The sequence below is a fragment of the Ranitomeya variabilis genome, chromosome 1 (genome assembly GCF_051348905.1).
Source record: "Ranitomeya variabilis isolate aRanVar5 chromosome 1, aRanVar5.hap1, whole genome shotgun sequence".
Classification (NCBI taxonomy): Eukaryota; Metazoa; Chordata; class Amphibia; order Anura; family Dendrobatidae; genus Ranitomeya; species Ranitomeya variabilis.
The window spans coordinates 802208826-802236663 of record NC_135232.1 but is presented as its reverse complement, the minus strand read 5'-3'; the positions used below and the strand labels follow the sequence as shown (position 1 = coordinate 802236663).

The following is a 27838-nucleotide window of genomic DNA, read 5'->3' as shown; positions in this document are numbered from 1 at the left end:
CAGAATAGAATAGGTAGAATAAATGTCTACACATAGAATAGGTATATATATATATATATATATATCAGTGAAACACATACAGTGCCTACAAGTAGTATTCAACCCCCTGCAGATTTAGCAGGTTTACACATTTGGAATTAACTTGGCATTGTGACATTTGGACTGTAGATCAGCCTGGAAGTGTGAAATGCACTGCAGCAAAAAAGAATGTTATTTCTTTGTTTATTTTTTTTTTAAATTGTGAAAAGTCTTTTCAGAGGGTCATTTATTATTCAACCCCTCAACCCACCAGAATTCTGTTTGGTTCCCCTAAAGTATTAAGAAGTAGTTCAGGCACAAAGAACAATGAGCTTCACATGTTTGGATTAATTATCTCTTTTTCCAGCCTTTTCTGACTATTTAAGACCCTCCCCAAACTTGTGAACAGCACTCATACATGGTCAACATGGGAAAGACAAAGGAGCATTCCAAGGCCATCAGAGACAAGATCGTGGAGGGTCACAAGGCTGGCAAGGGGTACAAAACCCTTTCCAAGGAGTTGGGCCTACCTATCTCCACTGTTGGGAGCATCATCCGGAAGTGGAAGGCTTATGGAACTACTGTTAGCCTTCCACGGCCTGGACAGCCTTTGAAAGTTTCCTCCCGTGCCGAGGCCAGGCTTGTCCGAAGAGTCAAGGCTAACCCAAGGACAACAAGGAAGGAGCTCCAGGAAGATCTCATGGCAGTGGGGACATTGGTTTCAGTCAATACCATAAGTAACGTACTCCAGCGCAATGGTCTCCGTTCCAGACGAGCCCGTAAGGTACCTTTACTTTCAAAGCGTCATGTCAAGGCTCATCTACAGTTTGCTCATGATCACTTGGAGGACTCTGAGACTGACTGGTTCAAGGTTCTCTGGTCTGATGAGACCAAGATCGAGATCTTTGGTGCCAACCACACACGTGACGTTTGGAGACTGGATGGCACTGCATACGACCCCAAGAATACCATCCCTACAGTCAAGCATGGTGGTGGCAACATCATGCTGTGGGGCTGTTTCTCAGCCAAGGGGCCTGGCCATCTGGTCCGCATCCATGGGAAGATGGATAGCATGGCCTACCTGGAGATTTTGGCCAAGAACCTCCGCTCCTCCATCAAGAATCTTAAGGTGGGTCGTCATTTCATCTTCCAACAAGACAACGACCCAAAGCACACAGCCAAGAAAACCAAGGCCTGGTTCAAGAGGCAAAAAATCAAGGTGTTGCAGTGGCCTAGTCAGTCTCCTGACCTTAACCCAATTGAAAACTTGTGGAAGGAGCTCAAGATTAAAGTCCACATGAGACACCCAAAGAACCTAGATAACTTGGAGAAGATCTGCATGGAGGAGTGGGCCAAGATAACTCCAGAGACCTGTGCTGGCCTGATCAGGTCTTATAAAAGACGATTATTAGCTGTAATTGCAAACAAAGGTTATTCCACGAAATATTAAACCTAGGGGTTGAATAATAATTGACCCACACTTTTATGTTTAAAATTTATAAAAATTTAACTGAGCAACAAAACTTTTTGGTTTGTAAGATTTATGCATCTGTTAATAAATCCTGCTCTTGTTTGAAGTTTGAAGGCTCTAACTTATTTCCATCTTATTAAACCTGCTAAATCTGCAGGGGGTTGAATACTACTTGTAGGCACTGTATATATATATATTTATATTTCATACAGCGCTAGATATCATAAAAGCCGGTAATTCAATTGCCGGCTTTTGCTATCTCCTTCCCAAGCCCGAAGTGATATGAGACATGGTTTACATACAGTAAACCATCTCATATCCCTTTTTTTGCATATTCCACACTACTGTTAGTAGTGTGTATGTGCAAAATTTGTGCGCTCTAGCTATTAAATTAAAGGGTTAAATCGCGGAAAAAATTGGCGTGGGCTCCCACGCAATTTTCTCCGCCAGAGTGGTAAAGCCAGTGACTGAGGGCAGATATTAATAGCCTAGAGAGGGTCCATGGTTATTGGCCTCCCTGGCTAAAAACATCTGCCCCCAGCCACCCCAGAAAAGGCACATCTGTAAGATGCGCCTATTCTGGCACTTGGCCACTCTCTGTCCACTCCCGCGTAGCGGTGGGATATGGGGTAATAAAGGGTTAATGTCACCTTGCTATTGTAAGGTGACATTAAGCCAGATTAATAATGGAGAGGCGTCAATTATGACACCTATCCATTATTAATCCAACAGTATGAAATGGTTAATAAAACACACACACATTATTACAAAGTACTTTAATGAAATAAAGACACAGGGTGTTGTAATATTTTATTATTCTCTTAATCCACCTGAAGACCCTCGTTCTGTAAAAAGGAAAAATGAAAAATCAACAATATCCCATACCTTCCGGCGTTCTGGAACGTCCAACGATGTAAATCCATCTGAAGCGGTTAAATCATTTTACACCCATGAGCTCTGCTAATGCAGTAACCATGGTCCCTCTCTAGGCTATTAATATCTGCCCTCAGTCACTGGCTTTCCCACTCTGGCGGAGAAAATTGCGCGGGAGCCCATGCCAATTTTTTCCGCGATTTAACCCTTTAATTTAATAGCTAGTGCGCCCAAATTTTGCACATACACACTACTAACATTAGTAGTGTGGAACATGCACAAAAAAACGGGATATGAGATGGTTTACTGTATGTAAACCATGTCTCATATCATGTCGGGTTTGGGAAGGAGATAGCAAAAGCCGGCAATTGAATTACCGGCTTATATGCTATCTAGCGCTGAATTAAATATAAATATATATATATATATATATATACAGTGGGGAAAAAAAGTATTTAGTCAGTCAGCAATAGTGCAAGTTCCACCACTTAAAAAGATGAGAGGCGTCTGTAATTTACATCATAGGTAGACCTCAACTATGGGAGACAAACTGAGAAAAAAAAATCCAGAAAATCACATTGTCTGTTTTTTTAACATTTAATTTGCATATTATGGTGGAAAATAAGTATTTGGTCAGAAACAAAATTTCAACTCAATACTTTGTAAAATATCCTTTGTTGGCAATGACAGAGGTCAAACGTTTTCTGTAAGTCTTCACAAGGTTGCCACACACTGTTGTTGGTATGTTGGCCCATTCCTCCATGCAGATCTCCTCTAGAGCAGTGATGTTTTTGGCTTTTCGCTTGGCAACACGGACTTTCAACTCCCTCCAAAGGTTTTCTATAGGGTTGAGATCTGGAGACTGGCTAGGCCACTCCAGGACCTTGAAATGCTTCTTACGAAGCCACTCCTTCGTTGCCCTGGCGGTGTGCTTTGGATCATTGTCATGTTGAAAGACCCAGCCACGTTTCATCTTCAATGCCCTTGCTGATGGAAGGAGGTTTGCACTCAAAATCTCACGATACATGGCCCCATTCATTCTTTCATGTACACGGATCAGTCGTCCTGGCCCCTTTGCAGAGAAACAGCCCCAAAGCATGATGTTTCCACCACCATGCTTTACAGTAGGTATGGTGTTTGATGGATGCAACTCAGTATTCTTTTTCCTCCAAACACGACAAGTTGTGTTTCTACCAAACAGTTCCAGTTTGGTTTCATCAGACCATAGGACATTCTCCCAAAACTCCTCTGGATCATCCAAATGCTCTCTGTCAGACTTCAGACGGGCCCGGACATGTACTGGCTTAAGCAGTGGGACACGTCTGGCACTGCAGGATCTGAGTCCATGATGGCGTAGTGTGTTACTTATGGTAGGCCTTGTTACATTGGACCTAGCTCTCTGCAGTTCATTCACTAGGTCCCCCCACGTGGTTCTGGGATTTTTGCTCACCGTTCTTGTGATCATTCTGACCCCACGGGGTGGGATTTTGCGTGGAGCCCCAGATCGAGGGAGATTATCAGTGGTCTTGTATGTCTTCCATTTTCTAATTATTGCTCCCACTGTTGATTTCTTCACTCCAAGCTGGTTGGCTATTGCAGATTCAGTCTTCCCAGCCTGGTGCAGGGCTACAATTTTGTTTCTGGTGTCCTTTGACAGCTCTTTGGTCTTCACCATAGTGGAGTTTGGAGTCAGACTGTTTGAGGGTGTGCACAGGTGTCTTTTTATACTGATAACAAGTTTAAACAGGTGCCATTACTACAGGTAATGAGGGGATGAAAGAGGAGACTCTTAAAGAAGAAGTTACAGGTCTGTGAGAGCCAGAAATCTTGATTGTTTGTTTCTGACCAAATACTTATTTTCCACCATAATATGCAAATTAAATGTTAAAAAAAAACAGACAAAGTGATTTTCTGGATTTTTTTTTCTCAGTTTGTCTCCCATAGTTGAGGTCTACCTATGATGTAAATTACAGACGCCTCACATCTTTTTAAGTGGTGGAACTTGCACTATTGCTGACTGACTAAATACTTTTTTTTCCCCACTGTATGTATATATATATATATATATATATATATATATATATATATATATATATATATATATGTGTGTGTCTCAATGACATACATATATATATATATATATATATATATATATATATATATATATATATATATATATATATATATACAGTGTATATATATATACAGGGGTTGGACAAAATAATGGAAACACCTAATATTTTGGCATCATAATCTTCGAGCATGTGATAAACATGCAAACCGTGACATATGGTAATGTTTTGTAGTTGATTTGTGTTATGTGATATATGAATGTAAATTAACTGTTTGTTTTGTATAATTGTAAGAATGTTGATGAGAACCTGATACCAATGGCAGACCTCTCGGATTTTCAAAGAGGCCAAATTGTTGGTGCTTGTATGGTAGCCGCTAGTGTAACAGAATGTGCCCGAATGCTTGGCGTGTCAAGAGGTACTGTCTCCAAAGTAATGACTGCATTTGAAAGAGAAGGAAAAACGTCCACAGCAAAGCACAGGTCCGGCCAAAAGTCAAAGTTGACTGAGAGAGAACGTCGAAGTCTAAAGCGAATTGTGCGAGAGGATCGCAAGACCACGGCTCCGAAAATCACTGCTGAGCTCAATGAACACCTACCGAACCCAGTTTCCACGAAAACTGTTCTTCGGGAGCTGCACAAATCTGGATTCCACGTAAGAGCTGCAATTAGAAAACCGCTGCTCTCAATGACAAATGTTTCCAAGCATTTAGAGTGGTGTAGAAACCTCAAGAATTGGTCCCTCGAGCTGTGGAAACATGTGATATTCTCAGGCGAATCATCGTTTACCCTATTTCCGACCTCTGGCCGAGTGTACGTTTGGAGACAGCCGAAAGAAGCATTCTATCCAGACTGCCTTCTCCCAACCGAAAAACATGGTGGAGGTTCTGTGATGATCTGGGGTGCTACTTCGTGGAGATCCACCGTGCCAATGATATCCCTTCATGGAAGAATTAAAAGCCGAGATTATTTAGGCATTTTGGGCGACAAAGTGCATCCAACGGTTCAAGCACTGTTCCCGGAGGGGAACGCCATCTTTCAGGATGATAATGCACTAATTCATACAGCTATAATCGTTATAGCATGGCACGAGGAACATTCTAATGAAGTTGAGCATCTCATCTGGCCCCACAATCCCCAGACCTCAACATTATTGAGCATTTATGATCGATTTTAGAGATTTCCGCCGCCATCGTCGCTCAAAGAACTGGAGGGTGTTTTTACTGCAGAATGGGCTAAAATTCCTTTAGAAACAATTCACACCTTGTATGAATCCATACCTCGGAGAATTGAGGCTGTAATCACCAAAAAAGGTGGACCTACACCAAATTAAACTAACTTTTGCTGATGTTTCCAGGTGTTTCCATTATTTTGTCCAACCCCTGTATATATATATATATATATATAGAGAGAGAGAGAGCGAGAGAGATACTGTATATATGTTTTAACTAACATTTGAGCACATAAATCCATTAGATGTCGGTTTTGCAAGCCTGCAAGAAAATATCGCAGTACGGATGCCATACGGATTACATACGGAGGATGCCATGCGCAAAATACGCTGCCACACCCTGCCTACGGATGACATGCGGATCACTATTTTGGGAACATTTTTGCGTATTACGGCCGTAAAAAACGGACCGTATTTTCATACGCTGAGTGTGACGCCGGCCTAATGAGGCAGATGGAGGCTCTGTAAACGCCATCAAACCTGTGATCCGCCGGTGTCCGTCTTTTTTTTGGGGGGGGAGATCACAAGTGCGCAGTTCATGCTAGACAGCCCAGGAATTTACAGGAACTGGAGGTTTTTTTGCCAAGAAGAGTGGGCCATACCATCTGAGAAAATAAGGAACCTCATCCACAGCTACCAAAAAAGACTTCAAGCTGTCATTGATGTTCGAGTGGCATGTTCTCAGGCCAAAAATCACCAGGGTATGTAAACTTTTGATCAGGGTCATTTGGATATTTTGGGTTGTCATTATGATTTAAAAAGAGAAAAGACAGTAAGTAGTTCTACAATAAATGGCTTTAACCAACCACTAGTCATGAGTGGAGAAAAAGTTTTGGTGTTATCATTCATATTCTCTGGAAAAAGGCCAAGAAAGCAAACATTCTGCCGGGGTAGGTAAACTTTTGAGCACAACTGTAGCTTCTACATGTTTGGCATTTCTGAAGCAATGAGAACCTGCCTAACTTACCTGTTCATATCTCCAGAATCACTGGCTGGCTTAACTGGTGTCTGCAATGTACTGGTCACTACAGTGTACTGGTCACTTCAATGGCAGGTTGTAATTTTCACTCTTCAACATTCATTGCTGCTTGTTTCTGGAAAATACCCATGGAGTCAAAATCCTCACTACTGTAGATAAATTCCCAAAAGGGTATAATTTCCAAAGTGGGATCACTTGATGGGGGATTCTCCTCTTCTAGCAATTAGGGGCTCTGTGTATTGAGTCCGCAAACTGTTCTAAGAAAATCTGCGCTCCAGGAGTCAAATAGCGCTCCATTCCTCCCGAGTCTATCTGTATGGCTAAGTAGTACTGCACAGCCACATATGTGGTATTGCCACGTTCAGTAGAAATTGTGGGACCAATTATGGTGCCATTTTTACCCACTTTGTGAGGGAAAATATAAAATCTGGGGCTAAAACAACATTTCATTGGTAAAAATGTGGTTACTTTTTCTTCACTGCCCAATGGTATAAAAAAAATTTAAAACACACCTGTGGTGTCAGTATGATCACTGCACCCCAGATGAACTCATTGAGAGGTGTAGTTTGTAAAATGATTTCTGGCACCTCATGATTTCTCTCAGTGGGTCATGGCATCTGCAAACCATAACTGTAAAATCTGGCGCTCCTTGCCTTCTGTGCCTGAAAAATATTTCCTGATTACATGTAGGGTATTGGCGCACTCATGAAAATATTTACCTCAGTTTTTTGTAAAATAATTTCCTATTAGCCCTTAGAAAAATTAACAACTGTAGGCTAAAACAACATTTCAGTTGTAAAAATGTAATTTATTTCTTCTTCACCGCTCAATGGTCTAAAAGTCTGTGAGCCACATGTGGTGTCAATATGATCACTGCACCCCTAGATGAATTCATTGGGAAGTGTAGTTTATAAAATGAGTTCACATATAAGGAGTTTCTGTTGTTCTGGAACCTCAGGGGCTCTGCCAATGTGACATGGCACCCTTAAAGTATTCCAGCAAAATATTATCAGTGTATTCAGGAGAAATTGCACTACAATTTGTATGATGTAATTTCTCCTGTTACCCTTATAAAAATGCAAAATGTTGTGCTAAAATAACATTTTTGTAGGAAAAATGTTATTCTGTTGTTTTTTGGCTCAAAGTTATAAAGTTCTCAGAAGCACCTGGGGGTTCAAGGTGTTTACTACACAACTAAATACATTTCTTGAAATGTCTAGTTTCCAAAATGGGGTCACTTGTGGGGGATTCCACTGTTTAGACACATCCTGGGCTCTCCAAATGGGACATGACTTCCGCTAATGATTCTAGGAAATTTTACATTCAAAAAGTCAAATGACGCTCCTTCCCTTCCGAGCCCAGCTGTACTCCCAAACAGTAGTTTTCTCCCTCATTTTGGGTATCGGCGTACTCAGGAGAAATTGCACTACAAATTGTATTGTGCAATTTCTCCTGATACCCTTATGAAAATGCAAAATTTGGGGCTAAAATAACATTTTTGTGGGGAAAATGTGATTTTATTATTTTCATGGCTCAACTTTATAAAAATCTGTGATACGCCTGGGGGTTCAAGATACTCTCCACACAACTAAATACACTCCTTGAGGGGTCTGGTTTCTAAAATGGAGTCACTTGTGGGGGGTTTCCCCTGTTTAGACACATCAGAGGCTCTCCAAACGGGACATTACATCTGCTAATGATTCTAGGAAATTTTACATTCAAAAAGTCAAATGACGCTCCTTCTTTTCTGAGCCCTGCCGTGCGCCCAAACAGTAGTTTTCTCCCTCATATTGGGTATGGGTGTACTTGTGAGAAATTGCTCTAAAAATTGTAAGGTGCAATTTCTCTGTTACTCTTGTGAAAATTTAGGGCTAAAATAATATTTTTGTTTGGAAAATGTGATTTTTTTATTTTCACGGCTCAACGTTATAAACTTCTGTGAAGCACCTGGGGGTTCAAGATGCTCACCACACATCTAAATGCACTACTTGAGGGGTCTAGTTTCCAAAATGGGGTTGCTTGTGGAGAGTTTCTGCTGTATAGGCACATAGGGACTTTTCAAACGCGACATGGCGTCCGCCAATTGTTCCAGCAATTTTTACATTCAAAAAGTCAAATGGCGCTCCTTTCCTTCCGAGCTCTACACCCAAACAGTGGTTTTCTCCCTCATATGGGGTACCGGCATGCTAAGGAGAAATTACGCAACAAATTTTCGGGTCTATTTTTACCTATTGGGGTATGTGCACACGTTCAGGTTTTTTCGTGTTTTTTCGCTATAAAAACCCTATAAAACCGCAAAAAAAACCCGCTCACATTAAGCATCCTATTTAATAGAATGCAATCCGCATTTTTTGTGCACATGCTGCGTTGTTTTCCTGAGCGGAATCGCATTCCAGAAAAAAACGCAGCATGTTCATTAAATTTGCGGAATCGCGGGGATTCCGCACACCTAGGAATGCATTGATCTGCTTACTTCCCGCATGGGGCTATGCCCACCATGCGGGGAGTAAGCAGATCATGTGCGGCTGGTACCCAGGGTGGAGGAGAGGAGACTCTCCTCCACGGACTTCGCACCATATAATTGTTAAAAAAAAAGAATTAAAATAAAAAATAGTGATATACTCACCTTCTGATGGCCCCGGAGTCTTCCCGCCTCTCAGCGGTGCACACGGCGGCTTCCGTTCCCATGGATGCTTTGTGTGAAGGACCTGCGATGACGTCACTATTAAAAAGTTGGTCACTCTTGTCAAACACTATGTTTGACAAGTGTGACCAACCTGTCAGTCAAGCTAATTATGCTCGCAAAATGCTAGGAATATGCATGCCAATTCCGCATGCGATATACCCATGGCAGGAGTTGCAGAATTGACGTGGAAAATTGGATCTGAAGTAAATTTTTTGTGAAAAAAAGTTAAATGTTCATTTTTTTCCACATTCCAAAAATTCCTGTGAAGCACCTGCTGGGTTAATAAACTTCTTGAATGTGATTTTGAGCACCTTGAGGGGTGCAGTTTTTAGAATGGTGTCAGTTTTAGGTATGTTCTATCATATACACTGCTCAAAGTGACTTCAAATGTGATGTGGTTCCTAAAAATAATTATTTTATAAATTTTGGTGGAAAAATTAAAAATCCCTGGTCAACTTTTAACCTTTATAACTTCCTAACAAGAAAAAAAAATTGGTTTCAAAATTGTGCTGATGTAAAGTAGACATACTGGGAAATATTATTTATTAACTATTTCGTGTGACATTTATCTGTGATTTAAGTGCTCGAAAATTCAAAGTTTGAAAATTGCAAAATTTCCAAAATTTTTGCTGAATTTTTTTCACAAATAAACGCAAGTCATATAGAAGAAATCTACCAATATCATGAAGTGCAATATGTCACAAAAATGTGTCAAGTAGTCCGAATTGAAAAAATTGGTCTGGTCATTAACGTGGAAACCACCTTCGGAGGTAAAGGGGTTAAAGGCATAGTAATCTTAGTGTATGCAAACTTTTGACTTTGCAGTTAGTAATAAAAATGCCTTAAAACATTCTCTCTCTCAATATTCTGGCATTTGGTAAATATTAATAACTAGCTGTACTACCCGGCTTCGCCCGGGTTAATGACTGCTGTTAGCAAAATAGAATGTGTTAACAAAAATTTATTCTGCACACAAAAACCACAAAACAAATAGATAGAAATGTAATTATTAAAAGGCAAAAACTAAGCAAATAGAAGCATTTCACAACATATATTAGCTTTGTTATACTGAGAATGTCTTTGTTGCCTATATTAACCAATCAGAGCTCAGGTTAATTAACTGTAGCAAAATAGAAGCTGAGCTGTGATTGGTTGCTATTGGCAGCCTGATAAATCCCCAGCCAACAGGAAGCCCTCCCCCCTGGCAGTATATATTAGCTCACACATACACATAATAGACAGGTCATGTGACTGACAGCTGCCGTATTTCCTATATGGTACATTTGTTGCTCTTGTAGTTTGCTTATTAATCAGATTTTTATTTTTGAAGGACAATACCAGACTTGTGTGTGTTTTAGGGCGAGTTTTATGTGTCAAGTTGTGTGTGTTGAGTTGCGTGTGGCGACATGCATGTAGCGACTTTTGTGAGATGAGTTTTGTGTGGCGACATGCGTGTAGCAACATTTTGTGTGTTGAGTTGCATGTGACAGGTTAGTGTAGCAAGTTGTGTGCAGCAAGATTTGTGCATGGCGAGTTTTGCGCGTGGCGAGTTTTATGTGTGGTGCATTTTGAGTATGTGCAAGTTTTGTGTGAGGCAACTTTTGCATGTGGTGCAACTTTTGTACATGTGGCAATTTTTCTGTGTGTGCAAGTTTTGCATGAGGTGAGTTTTCCATGAGGTGAGTTTTGCACGTGTGGCGAGTTTTGCGTGAGCCTAGTTTTGCATATGGCGAGTTTTGCATGTAGCGAGTTTTGAGTGGTGACTTTTGTGTTTCGACTTTTATGTGGCGAGGTTGGTGTGTGTGTGTGTGTGGTGAAATGTGTGCTGAGGGTGGTATATGTGTTCAAGCACGTGGTAGTGTGTGGCGCATTTTGTGTTTGTGTTCATATCCCCGTGTGTGGTGAGTATCCCATGTCGGGGCCCCACCTTAGCAACTGTACGGTATATACTCTTTGTCGCCATCGCTCTCATTCTTTAAGTCCTCATTGTTCACATCTGGCAGCTGTCAATTTTCCTCCAACACTTTTCCCTTCACTTTTTCCCCATTATGTAGATAGGAGCAAAATTGTTTGGTGAATTGGAACGCGCGGGGTTAAAATTTCACCTCACAACATAGCCTATGACGCTCTCGGGGTCCAGACGTGTGACTGTGCAAAATTTTGTGGCTGTAGCTGCGACGGTACAGATGCCAATCCCGGACATACACACATACATACATACACACATTCAGCTTTATATATTAGATATACCTGTATGTAATCTCCTGTATATAGTATATACCTGTGTGTCATCTCACCTATATATAGTATATATCTGTGTGTCATCTCCTGTATATAGTATATACCTGTATGTCATCTCCTCCTATACATAGCATATACCTGTGTCATCTCCTCCTGTATATACTATATACCTGTAGGTAATCTGCTCCTGTATATAGTATATACCTGTGTGTCATCTCCTCCTGTATATAGTATATACCTGTATGTCATCTCCTCCTGTATGTAGTATGTACCTGTATGTCATCTCCTCCTCTATATAGTATATACCTGTGTGTCATCTCTCCTGTATATAGTATATATCTGTGTGTCATCTCCTCCTGTATATAGTATATACCTGTGTGTCATCTCCCCTGTAAATAGTATATACCTGTGTGTCATCTCCTGTATATAGTATATAGCTGTATGCCATCTCCTCCTGTATTAGCCCTCGTTCACACGTTATTTGGTCAGTATTTTTACCTCAGTATTTGTAAGCTAAAATGGCAGCCTGATAAATCCCCAGCCAACAGTAAGCCCACCCCCTGGCAGTATATATTAGCTCACACATACACATAATAGACTGGTCATGTGACTGACAGCTGCCGGATTCCTATATGGTACATTTGTTGCTCTTGTAGTTTGTCTGCTTATTAATCAGATTTTTATTTTTGAAGGATACCAGACTTGTGTGTGTTTTAGGGCGAGTTTCGTGTGTCAAGTTGTGTGTGTTGAGTTGCGTGTGGCGACATGCATGTAGGGACTTTTGTGAGATGAGTTTTGTGTGGCGACATGCGTGTAGCAACTTTTTGTGTGTCGAGTTGCATGTGACAGGTTAGTGTAGCAAGTTGTGTGCAGCAAGTTTTGCGCATGGCGAGTTTTGCGCGTGGCGAGTTTTATGTGTGGTGCCTTTTGAGTATGTGCAAGTTTTGTATGAGGCAACTTTTGCATGTGTTGCAACTTTTGTGCATGTGGCAATTTTTCTGCGTGTGGCAATTTTTCTGCGTGTGCAAGTTTTGCGTGTGGCGAGTTTTGCACGTGTGGCGAGTTTTGCATGTGGAGAGTTTTGCGCGTGGCGAGTTTTGAGCGGCGACTTTTGTGTTTCTACTTTTATGTGGCGAGGTTGGTGTATGTGTGGTGAAATGTGCACTGAGGGTGGTATATGTGTTCGAGCACGTGGTAGTGTGTGGCGCATTTTGTGTGTGTGTTCATATCCCCGTGGTGGTGTGATTATCCCATGTTGGGGCCCCACCTTAGCAACTGTACAGTATATACTCTTTGGTGCCATCGCTGTCATTCTTTAAGTCCCCCTTGTTCACATCTGGCAGCTGTTAATTTGCCTCCAACACTTTTCCTTTCATTTTTTCCCCATTATGTAGATAGGGGCAAAATTGTTTGGTGACTTGGAAAGCGCGGGGTTAAAATTTCACCTCACAATATAGCTTTGACGGTCTCAGGGTCCAGACGTGTGACTGTGCAAAATTTTGTGCCTGTAGCTGCGACGCCTCCAACACTTTTCCTTTCACTTTTTCCCCATTATGTAGATAGGGGCAAAATTGTTTGGTGAATTGGAAAGCGCGGGGTTAAAATTTCACCTCACAACATAGCCTATGACGCTCTCGGGGTCCAGACGTGTGACTGTGCAAAATTTTGTGGCTGTAGCTGCTACGGTTCAGATGCCAATCCCGGACATACATACATACATACATACATACACACACACACACATTCAGCTTTATATATTAGACTAGCTGTACTACCCGGCTTCGCCCGGGTTAATGACTGCTGTTAGCAAAATAGAATGTGTTAACAAAAATTTATTCTGCACACAAAAACCACAAAACAAATAGATAGAAATGTAATTATTAAAAGGCAAAAACTAAGCAAATAGAAGCATTTCACAACATATATTAGCTTTGTTATACTGAGAATGTCTTTGTTGCCTATATTAACCAATCAGAGCTCAGGTTAATTAACTGTAGCAAAATAGAAGCTGAGCTGTGATTGGTTGCTATTGGCAGCCTGATAAATCCCCAGCCAACAGGAAGCCCTCCCCCCTGGCAGTATATATTAGCTCACACATACACATAATAGACAGGTCATGTGACTGACAGCTGCCGTATTTCCTATATGGTACATTTGTTGCTCTTGTAGTTTGCTTATTAATCAGATTTTTATTTTTGAAGGACAATACCAGACTTGTGTGTGTTTTAGGGCGAGTTTTATGTGTCAAGTTGTGTGTGTTGAGTTGCGTGTGGCGACATGCATGTAGCGACTTTTGTGAGATGAGTTTTGTGTGGCGACATGCGTGTAGCAACATTTTGTGTGTTGAGTTGCATGTGACAGGTTAGTGTAGCAAGTTGTGTGCAGCAAGATTTGTGCATGGCGAGTTTTGCGCGTGGCGAGTTTTATGTGTGGTGCATTTTGAGTATGTGCAAGTTTTGTGTGAGGCAACTTTTGCATGTGGTGCAACTTTTGTACATGTGGCAATTTTTCTGTGTGTGCAAGTTTTGCATGAGGTGAGTTTTCCATGAGGTGAGTTTTGCACGTGTGGCGAGTTTTGCGTGAGCCTAGTTTTGCATATGGCGAGTTTTGCATGTAGCGAGTTTTGAGTGGTGACTTTTGTGTTTCGACTTTTATGTGGCGAGGTTGGTGTGTGTGTGTGGTGAAATGTGTGCTGAGGGTGGTATATGTGTTCAAGCACGTGGTAGTGTGTGGCGCATTTTGTGTTTGTGTTCATATCCCCGTGTGTGGTGAGTATCCCATGTCGGGGCCCCACCTTAGCAACTGTACGGTATATACTCTTTGTCGCCATCGCTCTCATTCTTTAAGTCCTCATTGTTCACATCTGGCAGCTGTCAATTTTCCTCCAACACTTTTCCCTTCACTTTTTCCCCATTATGTAGATAGGAGCAAAATTGTTTGGTGAATTGGAACGCGCGGGGTTAAAATTTCACCTCACAACATAGCCTATGACGCTCTCGGGGTCCAGACGTGTGACTGTGCAAAATTTTGTGGCTGTAGCTGCGACGGTACAGATGCCAATCCCGGACATACACACATACATACATACACACATTCAGCTTTATATATTAGATATACCTGTATGTAATCTCCTGTATATAGTATATACCTGTGTGTCATCTCACCTATATATAGTATATATCTGTGTGTCATCTCCTGTATATAGTATATACCTGTATGTCATCTCCTCCTATACATAGCATATACCTGTGTCATCTCCTCCTGTATATACTATATACCTGTAGGTAATCTGCTCCTGTATATAGTATATACCTGTGTGTCATCTCCTCCTGTATATAGTATATACCTGTATGTCATCTCCTCCTGTATGTAGTATGTACCTGTATGTCATCTCCTCCTCTATATAGTATATACCTGTGTGTCATCTCTCCTGTATATAGTATATATCTGTGTGTCATCTCCTCCTGTATATAGTATATACCTGTGTGTCATCTCCCCTGTAAATAGTATATACCTGTGTGTCATCTCCTGTATATAGTATATAGCTGTATGCCATCTCCTCCTGTATTAGCCCTCGTTCACACGTTATTTGGTCAGTATTTTTACCTCAGTATTTGTAAGCTAAAATGGCAGCCTGATAAATCCCCAGCCAACAGTAAGCCCACCCCCTGGCAGTATATATTAGCTCACACATACACATAATAGACTGGTCATGTGACTGACAGCTGCCGGATTCCTATATGGTACATTTGTTGCTCTTGTAGTTTGTCTGCTTATTAATCAGATTTTTATTTTTGAAGGATACCAGACTTGTGTGTGTTTTAGGGCGAGTTTCGTGTGTCAAGTTGTGTGTGTTGAGTTGCGTGTGGCGACATGCATGTAGGGACTTTTGTGAGATGAGTTTTGTGTGGCGACATGCGTGTAGCAACTTTTTGTGTGTCGAGTTGCATGTGACAGGTTAGTGTAGCAAGTTGTGTGCAGCAAGTTTTGCGCATGGCGAGTTTTGCGCGTGGCGAGTTTTATGTGTGGTGCCTTTTGAGTATGTGCAAGTTTTGTGTGAGGCAACTTTTGCATGTGTTGCAACTTTTGTGCATGTGGCAATTTTTCTGCGTGTGGCAATTTTTCTGCGTGTGCAAGTTTTGCGTGTGGCGAGTTTTGCACGTGTGGCGAGTTTTGCATGTGGAGAGTTTTGCGCGTGGCGAGTTTTGAGCGGCGACTTTTGTGTTTCTACTTTTATGTGGCGAGGTTGGTGTATGTGTGGTGAAATGTGCACTGAGGGTGGTATATGTGTTCGAGCACGTGGTAGTGTGTGGCGCATTTTGTGTGTGTATTCATATCCCCGTGGTGGTGTGATTATCCCATGTTGGGGCCCCACCTTAGCAACTGTACAGTATATACTCTTTGGTGCCATCGCTGTCATTCTTTAAGTCCCCCTTGTTCACATCTGGCAGCTGTTAATTTGCCTCCAACACTTTTCCTTTCATTTTTTCCCCATTATGTAGATAGGGGCAAAATTGTTTGGTGACTTGGAAAGCGCGGGGTTAAAATTTCACCTCACAATATAGCTTTGACGCTCTCAGGGTCCAGACGTGTGACTGTGCAAAATTTTGTGCCTGTAGCTCCGACGCCTCCAACACTTTTCCTTTCACTTTTTCCCCATTATGTAGATAGGGGCAAAATTGTTTGGTGAATTGGAAAGCGCGGGGTTAAAATTTCACCTCACAACATAGCCTATGACGCTCTCGGGGTCCAGACGTGTGACTGTGCAAAATTTTGTGGCTGTAGCTGCTACGGTTCAGATGCCAATCCCGGACATACATACATACATACATACACACACACACACATTCAGCTTTATATATTAGATTATGGTAATCCTAATTGACCTAAAACGGGAAAGGTTTATTCTGATTACATGTCAGATATTGAGAAAAACCTGCATATGTGTCTTTTTATATAGTGTATGTAAACTTGTAGTTTCAACTGTACAGCCACTATATACTGTACATTCATTGTGCTTTTCAATGAATACAATGTTAGCTGAAACTAGTGTTTATGTTCTCTGCAGATTTATGTGTATGAATATGACAGCAGCTTTAAACCTGGAAAAACTCCAAGACAGTGTCTTCCGATTGCTTCAGTAGACGCAAGTTTTAGAGTGAAAAAAATTGGCACACCAGCTGTACTAGTACGGCCCCCATCTAAGCCTACTTCATCAGGTACGATAGTGATGACTATATTTTGTTCATTCTATATACAGGTTGCTGTGTAAATAGACTAGAAATATTATAAAGGATAACTATACTTTCAGGTAACTTTCAGAATATTTTGTCATGTTTTGTGTACACGAGGAATACCCATATTTCTGACCTTTATATGACTTTTATTCTGCACTTTCACCTGTTTTCACTCTGCTTGTTCAATCTCTTAATTTGCAATCCATTTTTAGCTGATGGGAGAAGAGTCACTGCTAGGATCTCCCATGCATAGCTTGTCACTCAGGGTCACTGCCACCAGCACTCGGGACCGGAGTTTGTGCAAGAAAAAATAAGGAAAATGTGCCTTTTTTCTGCAGCTTCTTACCTGCCAAGAGATCAGGTTTTGCTGCAAAAAAAAAATGCCCAGTGTGAACTTACCAATAATGCCACGTTCACGTGTTAAGTATATGGTCAGTATTAGTTCACTGATAAAATGTAGTGAGTATTATGTATCGTAACATGTCAGTGAATTGGCAGTGCATCTTGTCTGACCAAGATGGAGCTGAGTTTATGGTGAGTTAAGGGGAATAAATGTTTTACCAGGGTGCTTTCACATTGCGTTCAGGTACCCAGTTGATGGCCTCGTCAGGGCTTATTTCCGAACCGTCCACAAAACAGGATTCAGAAGTATGCACCCACGAGGCCATAAACTATAATGCGATGTGCACACGTTGCCGATTTCCTGCAGAACTGCAGCAGATTTTTCTGCGCAGAAAAGGTGCAGTTCCGCACTGTGATTTACAGTACAATGTAAATCAATACTAAAAAAAAAAAAGCGGTGCAGAAAAATCAGTGCGGAATTGCTGCAGATTTAAAAGAAGTGCATGTCACTTCTTTTGTGCAGTTCTGCAGCGTTTCTGCACCCCTCCATGATAAAAATCCACAGTGGTAAAATCTGCACAAAAACTGCACAAAATCGCAACAAAAACGCACAAAAACTGCAGAAAATCTGCACCTGCAGATTCTGCCACGAGATGCAGATTTAGTGCAGAAAATTCTGCACCACATTTTCTACGTGTGCACATAGCCTAAGGCTATGTGCACACATTGCGGATTTTGATCCGGATCCGCAGCGTTTTTGGATGCGAGGTATTGCAGCAAATCCGCAGTGTAGTGCACAAGCAATGTTAGTCTATGTAAAATTGACATTTGGTGCGCACATGCTGCAGAAAAAAACACGGGGAATCGCTTTTTTTTTTTTTCTCCGTAGCATGTCAATTCTTTTTGTGGATCTGCAGCGTTTCTGCACCCATTGATTTTCACTGTGTCAGGGCAATCCGCAGAAAAACCGCAGGTTTAAAAAAGATCTGCGGTTTTGCTGTGGATGTGCCTGCGAGAAACGCTGCAGATCGGAAGGGGGAAGAGTGTGTGGGTGGATACAGTGTGTGGGCGGATATTGTGTGTGTGGGTGGAGACTGTGTGTATGCGGAGAAGATGTGCGGGGCTGTGTGCGGGTGTTTGTGTGTGTCTGTGTGTGTGTGTGGGGCTGTATGTGTGTGTGCGGGGCTGTATGTGTGTGTGGGGCTGTATGCGTGTGTGTGTGCGGGGCTGTGTGTGTATGTGCGTGGCTGTGTGTGTACTAGTCCCATCCGGCTATGCCTGCTACAGTGATAGCCGGATGATGGGACAGTAGTAGTCCCTTCATCCGGCTACTGTGTTCAAGTGTAAAAAATATGCATACATACAACATACAGTACATACTCACCATACAGGTAATCCCCGAAGCCCTTGATCACCTGTAAAAAAAGTAAAAATAAAAAACCAACAGTATACTCCCTGATCCGATGTAATCCATTTAATAACAAGTGTCCCACAACGTTCTCCTGTGGAGAGCTGTCACAACAGCAGATGCGACTTCTCTCCAAGGGCTGTGGGATACAGTGATGGAAGGTATCCTTCCGCACTGTATCCCTCCGCCGCTGTGAGTACAGTATAGTTCATACCGTCACTTGCACCACCACTGCTTGGGAAATTCTCACGCAGCAGTGCAGTAAAGCGAGAGGCCATTGAACCCTCAATGATAAGGCCGGGGTCACACTAGTGTGTTTTATGGACGTATGAGCGCAGAAAATACGTCCAGAAAATACGCATTGCACACGGCCCAATGATTCTCTATGGGGCAGCTCCTGTCTGCCGTATATTACGCATCAGTAATATACAGTATGTTAGGGGCTTAGAAAATCGCAGCATGCTGCGTTTGTCAGCGTATTGCGCAAAAAATACGCCAATGAAAGTCTATGGGGGCGAGAAAATTACAGATTACACACGGACCATGCGTGTGACTTGCGAGAAATACGCACCGGTGTTCTATAGAAAAGCCGGTAATTCAGCGTGGTGTACAGTAAAATCACACTGACAGAATAGAATAGGTAGAATAAATGTGTACACATAGAATAGGTATATATATATATATATATATATATATATATATATATATATATATATATATATATATATATCAGTGAGACACATATATATATATATATATATATATATATATATATATATATTTATAATTAATTCAGCGCTAAATAGCAGAAAAGCCGGTAATTCAATTGCCGGCTTTTCCTATCTCCTTCACAAACCCGACAGGATATGAGACATGGTTTACATACAGTAAACCATCTCATCCCTTCTTTTATTACATATACCTCTTTACTAATGTAAGAAGTGTCTTTGTGTCAAATTTGGGGGCTCTAGCTATTAAATTAAGGGGTTAAATCCTGGAAAAAATTGACGTGGGCTCCCGCGCAATTTTCTCCTCCAGGGTGGGAAAGCCAGTGACTGAGGGCAGATATTAATAGCCTAGAGAGGGACCATGGTTATTGCCCCCCCCCCCCCCCCCCCTGGCTAAAAACCATACGGATGCCATACGGATGACACACGGATAAATTTGTGCGCAAAAATCGCATCCTCGCATTGAATACGGAACAGTGTTTTGGGACAATTACTGTGTATTACGGCCGTAGAAAACGGACCGTATTTTCATACGCCTAGTGTGACCCCGACCTAAGGCCGGCCTCACACTGGGCGTAAGACAATACGCCACGTATTATACGTCCGTACTACGGCCGTAATACGGAGAAATGTTCCCAAAATATTGATCCGTAGTCAGGGTGTGTCAGCGTATTTTGCGCATGGCATCCTCCGTATATAATCCGTATGGCATCCGTACTGCGAGATTTTCGCGCAGGCTTGCAAAACCGACATCTAATGGATTTATGTGCTCAAATGTTCGGGAAAACATATATACAGTATATATATATATATATATATATATATATATGTCATTGAGACACATATATATATATTCTGTATTTAGATTTCATTCAGCGCGATATGTGTTAAAAGCCGGTAATTCAATTGCCGGCTTCTCATTTCTCCTGCACAAACCCGACAGGATATGAGACATGGTTTACATACAGTAAACCATCTCATAGCCCCTTTTTTTTTTGCATATTCCACACTACTAATGTTAGTAGTGTGTATGTGCAAAATTTCAGCGCTGTAGCTGCTGAAATAAAGGGTTAAATGGCGGAAAAAATTGGCGTGGGCTCCAGCGCAATTTTCTCCGCCAGAATGGTAAAGCCAGTGACCGAGGGCAGATATTAATAGCCAGGAGAGGGTCCATGGTTATTGGCCCCCCCGTGGCTAAAAACATCTGCCCTCAGCCACCCCAGAAAAGGCACATCTGGAAGATGCGCCTATTCTGGCACTTGGCCACTCTCTTCCCACTCCCTGTAGCGGTGGGATATGGGGTAATGAAGGGTTAATGCCACCTTGCTATTGGAAGGTGACATTAAGCAAGATTAATAATGGAGAGGCGTCAATTATGTCACCTATCCATTATAATCCAATAGTACGAAAGGGTTAAAAAACACACACACACATGATTTAAAAGTATTTTAATGAAATAAACACAGCGGTTGTTGTAATAATTTATTGTTCTCTCAATCCATCAGGAACACCCTCGCTTGGAAAAATAATAAACGCACAAGATACATACCTTCTGGTGAACCGTCTCGTCCCACGAAGTAATCCATCTGAAGGGGTTAACTAATATTACAGGCAGGAGCCCTGCTAAATGCAGCTGTGCTCCGTGCTTGTAATTCCCCAGCGAATGAATGAAATGTAGGTCATTGACCTACATTTCCTTCAGTCGCGGTGATGCGCCCCCTGGTGGATGTCCTCATATGACCTGGAGCGTGGGAAAAAGTTCCCAGGCTGCAGTTCATGAGAACATCCACCAGAGGGCGCCTCACCGCGACTGAAGGAAATGTAGGTCAATGACCTACATTTCATTCATTCGCTGGGGAATTACAAGCACGGAGCACAGCTGCATTTAGCAGGGCTCCTGCCTGTAATATTAGTTAACCCCTTCAGATGGATTACTTCGTGGGACGAGACGGTTCACCAGAAGGTATGTATCTTGTGCGTTTATTATTTTTCCAAGCGAGGGTGTTCCTGATGGATTGAGAGAACAATAAATTATTACAACAACCGCTGTGTTTATTTCATTAAAATACTTTAAAATCATGTGTGTGTGTGTTTTTTAACCCTTACGTACTATTGGATTAATAATGGATAGGTGACATAATTGACGCCTCTCCATTATTAATCTGGCTTAATGTCACCTTCCAATAGCAAGGTGGCATTAACCCTTCATTACCCCATATCCCACCGCTACAGGGAGTGGGAAGAGAGTGGCCAAGTGCCAGAATAGGCGCATCTTCCAGATGTGCCTTTTCTGGGGTGGCTGGGGGCAGATGTTTTTAGCCACGGGGGGCCAATAACCATGGACCCTCTCCTGGCTATTAATATCTGCCCTCGGTCACTGGCTTTACCATTCTGGCGGAGAAAATTGCGCGGGAGCCCACGCCAATTTTTTCCGCCATTTAACCCTTTATTTCAGCAGCTACAGCGCTGAAATTTTGCACATACACACTACTAACATTAGTAGTGTGGAATATGCAAAAAAAAAAGGGGCTATGAGATGGTTTACTGTATGTAAACCATGTCTCATATCCTGTCGGGTTTGTGCAGGAGAAATTAAAAGCCGGCAATTGAATTACCGACTTTTCACTAACACCGCTGCGTATTTCTCGCAAGTCACACTGCTGGTCCGTGTGGAATCCGTATTTTTCTCGCCCCCATAGACTTTCATTGGCGATTTTTTTGCGCAATACGGTGACAAACGCAGCATGCTGCGATTTTGTACGGCCGTAGAAAGCCGTATAATACTGAACCGTAATATACGGCTAATAGGAGCAGCCCCATTGAGAATAATTGTGCCGTTTATTTTGCGAGTTTTACGGACGTAGTTTATGCGCTCATACGTCCGTAAAACTCGCTAGTGTGAGGCCGGCCTAACACTGTAGGAGCCATTGTCTCCTGTCAGTATGTCACTGGAGGCCTATAGAGTTGTCACATCTCCATCACATGTCACATCTAATGCAAATATTATCTTTTGATCGCTCGTTATTGCATTTTAATGCAATGTCGTGGCGGCCAAAAAAAAATCAGGTTAATCCTTTTTTGCATTGATAGATTGGGCGAGTATGAACGCGGCGATACTAAATATGTGTATGATTTTTTTTTAATTGTTTTATTTTGAATGGGGTGAAAGAGGGGTGATTTGAAGTTGTATTTTTTTTTTTATATTTTTAAAATATTTTTTTTTTTCTTTTGGTATGCTTCAATAGCCTCTAGAAGACTAGAGGCTAGACTAGTAACTAGAAGCTGCCATAACCTTATCGGCTCTGCTACATGCAGGCGAGCAGATCGTCTACATGTAGCAGAATACCTCCCTTGCTATGAGCGCCATCCACCGTGTGGCGCTCATAGCAATCCGGCAGTGACAACCATAGAGGACCCGTGATCACGTGACGGAGGTCACCCATGGGCGGATTTCCGGCACGATTGCCAGAAATGCATGTTAAATGCTGCTGTAAGCGTTTGACAGCAGCATTTAATGGGTTAACAACTGCGGGAGAATCGCAATTCCTCCCATGACTGTTAGAGGCACATGTCAAATAAGGCAGCACACTGTGGCGCCAAAATCTGCAAACATGAAGCATAGAAATTGAATTACATTACTGCACTAGAAATATGAAAAATTGAGAAAGTTTAGTGCATAAATTGGCCAATTTATGTGTACCTTGTAGCCACATTAAGGCATTTCTCATATACAAGATCCTAGCAATGCCTTTCCTCTCTGAGAATAAAGTCTTCATCTGAATTGTAACCTAAAAGGGAATACTCCCTTTGACTAAAAATCTCTCTCTGTGGAGGGGCAGTGGACCTACTGTGATTAAAAACACCTGTGGCTAAAAGGAGGAGTGCTCAGTCAGAAGGCTAATGAATAGAAACTTCAAAAAACTGACCGTCACATCCAAACATAGACTAAGTGTGAACAGGTGCTGAGCCTAGAGTCACCAACTCGTATACAGTCAAATAAATAAGGCAGCACACTGTGGTGTCAAAAAAAGAGTCCTCTCTTTGTTTTTAATCAGTGAACAGTCTCCAGTTGTTGCTTTTACAATTGTGAAATTATTTTTTTTAAAGTTTAGATTAGGTACAGTAAAAATATACTGTAATAATCGGCGACTACAACAGTATTTTTTACTGAATTGAGTCAAATTTAGTGTTGGTTGTAGGCGCTCAGTAATTTGTTTTTTACTGACGTCTGTTTAGTAAGTTTGTTTTTTATTTTACCACATTTTTTAGATTTTTCTTTCTTTTTTAGTTCCCTTCTAAAAAAAAAAATAAAAAAAAATAAGTTTACACCAAGCACTCACACACATACCTAAAAAAAATTGGTACATACACATACACAAACAGCATATATGTGAACAAATGTTGTCCCGCTAGTCCCAAACCCAATATTCAGCAGAGGGGCTCATACCCATTTGCGAGAAAAAAAACGGTCCGATTTCTGGACCGAAAAAACAGAGGTAAAACATGCGATTGTCATGCGATGTCAATGCAATTTTTTTATCGCAACATCCGTATGACATCCTTATTACATCCGTGTGCAATCTGTGTGCAATTCGATTTTAACATGAGCTTTTACATACAGCAGTTCTCTGACATTTACACATCGTTTTACAACGAGATATACTTCAACACACAGTATATATATATATATATATATATATATATATATATATATATATATATAAATATATATATATATATACACACACACACATATATATGTGACAGATAGATAGATAGATTTTTAGAATATTTTCCCACGCCCAAGTTCATATGAGGTTATGCCAGCAGGGGGCGCAGCACCGCAAGTCTTGGTAGCTATGTTCCCCTGCATTCCATTCAATTGCCAGTTTTTACAGCCAGGGGTGACAGCTGCATTAGCAGGCTCCTGGATGTAAAATTATTTAACCCCTTCAGATGGATTTACATCGTGGGACATGACTGACCCCGGACAGGTATGGGATATTGTTGTTTGTTTTTTTAATCTTTTTTTCAGAAGACAATGGTCGTCATTTGCATTGAGCGTATAATAAAGCGATTACAACACCATGTGTATTTATTTCATTAAAATACTTTTTTCATTAATAATGGATAAGTGTCTTATTGACACCTCTCTATTATTAACCAGGCTTAATGTCACCTTACATTAGCAAGGTGACATTAACCCCTTATTACCCCATATCCCACCGCTACAGGGGAGTGGTAAGAGAGAGGCTAAGTTCTGGAAAAGGCGCATCTTACAGATCTTAGGCTCCAGCCTAAGATCGGGGCTCTTACAGCACCAATCATAGGCTGGACATCAGTGTTTCAGGCAATCTTGCTGCCTGAAACATTGAGAAATGCTGTGATTGGCTGTTCAGAATTGAACATCCAATTACAGCGATCGTAGTTGCAGAAGGGCATCGCCACCCCCTGGGACGAAGGCACTATATATACACTCACCGGCCACTTTATTAGGTACACCTGTCCAACTTCTTGTTAACACTTAATTTCTAATCAGCCAATCACATGGCGGCAACTCAGTGCATTTAGGCATGTAGACATGGTCAAGACAATCTCCTGCAGTTCAAACCGAGCATCAGTATGGGGAAGAAAGGTGATTTGAGTGCCTTTGAACGTGGCATGGTTGTTGGTGCCAGAAGGGCTGGTCTGAGTATTTCAGAAACTGCTGATCTACTGGGATTTTCACGCACAACCATCTCTAGGGTTTACAGAGAATGGTCCGAAAAATACAAAAAATCCAGTGAGCGGCAGTTCTGTGGGCGGAAATGCCTTGTTGATGCCAGAGGTCAGAGGAGAATGGGCAGACTGGTTCGAGCTGATAGAAAGGCAACAGTGACTCAAATCGCCACCCGTTACAACCAAGGTAGGCCTAAGAGCATCTCTGAACGCACAGTGCGTCGAACTTTGAGGCAGATGGGCTACAGCAGCAGAAGACCACACCGGGTACCACTCCTTTCAGCTAAGAACAGGAAACTGAGGCTACAATTTGTACAAGCTCATCGAAATTGGACAGTAGAAGATTGGAAAAATGTTGCTTGGTCTGATGAGTCTCGATTTCTGCTGCAACATTCGGATGGTAGGGTCAGAATTTGGCGTAAACAACATGAAAGCATGGATCCATCCTGCCTTGTATGGAGCATCTTTGGGATGTGCAGCCGACAAATCTGCGGCAACTGTGTGATGCCATCATGTCAATATGGACCAAAATCTCTGAGGAATGCTTCCAGCACCTTGTTGAATCTATGCCACGAAGAATTGAGGCAGTTCTGAAGGCAAAAGGGGGTCCAACCCGTTACTAGCATGGTGTACCTAATAAAGTGGCCGGTGAGTGTATATATATATATATATATATGTGATGTCAATCATGAAATCATCCTAAGTGCACTGTGATCGCATGATTCTCCCTGCTGTTTCTCACAGCAGGGAGAATCATGCGATCACAGTGCACTTAGGATGATTTCATGATTGACATCACATATATATACAACGTCAGTCGGTAAGTCCTTCCAGATCAAGATGCATATATACTGCAAATGTCGGGAAGGGATCAAGTAGATGAAGAAGATTTTTGGATTGTTTTTACTTTCTTTGGCAGTGAGCCTTTCTGTTTCATTTTTTGCTTCTGTGATGCTAGTCACTTTTCACGGCCAAGCCGTGAGTCAGAGAGGTCCAGGAGTCCAAGGTCGGAAAACAGGTGGGTACGTTATAAAGAGAAGGAAGATACAAAAGCATAGTCAGGTAACGTTCCGAGGTCAGAGTACCTGGAGGATAACGGATCAGAGCTGAAGGGGTTAAACAGGCAGATGGTCAAAACAAAGTCCAACGTCAGGCAACAGATCAAGCATGCAGAACCCAAGGCACAGGAAAGCACAAACCTCACAGGCTGAATGTATATCTGGCAGAGTTCTGGGAGACACAGGTCAGTTAAGAAGCATGGCAATTAACTGGAATAATGAACACATGGAGACCGCCGACGCCTCACAGTCTCAGATTGGAGTTGAGATGTCAGTCAACACATTGACAGCTCAGCATGCCCCTGTAACAATAAAACCAGTCTGTGAGCAAAGCTGTAGTAAATTATATATTTAAACAAAACAAAAATGCAAACAGAACTAACACAGATATTCCTGCAATTGTAACGAGGTGCTCAGCACAATATGGTAAACAGAAAAGCAAACAGAACTAACACAGATATTCCTGCAATTGTAACGAGGTGCTCAGCACAATATGGTAATCACAGCACAGTGAATAGCGGGACGCGACCGCTAATATGAACCAGTCCAGCAAGGATATGACGAGGGGGCAAACAAGACACTTGACAAGGAAGCCCAGTAGGTTATTAGTGGAAATGCAGACAGTACTTAAACTTGGGAATCCAGCAGAAGTGAAGTAGAAATGCAGACAGTACTTAAACTTGGGAATCCAGCAGAAGTGAAGTAGAAATGCACACAGTACTTAAAGGGAACCTGTCACCCCCAAAATGGCTGGTGAGGTAAGCTCACCGGCATCAGGGCTTATCTACAGCATTCTGTAATGCTGTAGATAAGCCCCCAATGTTACCTGAAAGAGGAGAAAAAGACGTTAGATTATACTCACCCAGGGGCGGTCCCGCTCTGGTCTGCGTCCGATGGGTGTCTCCGGTCCGCTCCGGCGCCTCCCATCTTCATTCCATGGCGTCCTCTTCGGGTCTTTACGCCGCGGCTCCGGCGCAGGCGTACTTTGTCTGCCCTGTTGAGGGCAGAGCAAAGTACTGCAGTGCGCAGGCGCCGGAAAGGTCAGAGAGGCCCGGCGCCTGCGCAATGCAGTACTTTGCTCTGCCCTCAATAGGGCAGACAAAGTACGCCTGCGCCGGAGCCGCGGCGCGAAGACCCGAAGAGGACGTCATGGAACGAAGATGGGAGGCGCCGGAGCGGACCGGAGACACCCGTCGGACGCGGACCAGAGCGGGACCGCCCCTGGGTGAGTATAATCTAACGTCTTTTTCTCCTCTTTCAGGTAACATCGGCGGCTTATCTACAGCATTACAGAATGCTGTAGATAAGCCCCTGATGCCGGTGAGCTTACCTCACCAGCCATTTTGGGGGTGACAGGTGCCCTTTAAACGAGGAAGTCCAGCAAAACTTGATCACACTTGCGCACAGCACTTGTTTGTGGAAGTTCAATAATATGCTGGTGGTGCATTGAGCATGAAGTCCTGGTGAAAGAGGATGAAAGGAAAAAGAGGGAGAGCGCTATCTAAGCGTAGATGAGTAAAATCACAGCAGTTCCAGAGGTGAGATACAGCTGAAAGGGGCAAGGCAGACCACAGAGTAGTGAGCAGCTGAAGCAGGGAGTTCCCCAGACCACAGGCAGAAGCTCAGGAGCCAGCAGCACAAAATACTCAGGCACAGAACACCACATGACTCAGACTTAAATAATCAGGACAGACAGGAAGTTCCATGACAGGGTGAGATCCAAGACTCTATCTTGGATCAGGGCGAACAGGAACAAGGGAAGTCGTGAATCCTTACA

At 42.2% G+C, this 27838-nt stretch overlaps 1 protein-coding gene across 1 annotated transcript in view; it reads left to right on the top strand.

The window, feature by feature from the left end:
• Positions 1 to 27838, top strand: part of TEX15 (testis expressed 15, meiosis and synapsis associated) — a 247059-nt gene that overhangs the window by 182923 nt on the left and 36298 nt on the right. Inside the window, exon 6 of the mRNA XM_077274002.1 lies at positions 16639 to 16789. Within this exon, the coding sequence (XP_077130117.1) occupies positions 16639 to 16789 (151 nt within the window). The remainder of the gene's footprint in view (positions 1 to 16638; positions 16790 to 27838) is intronic.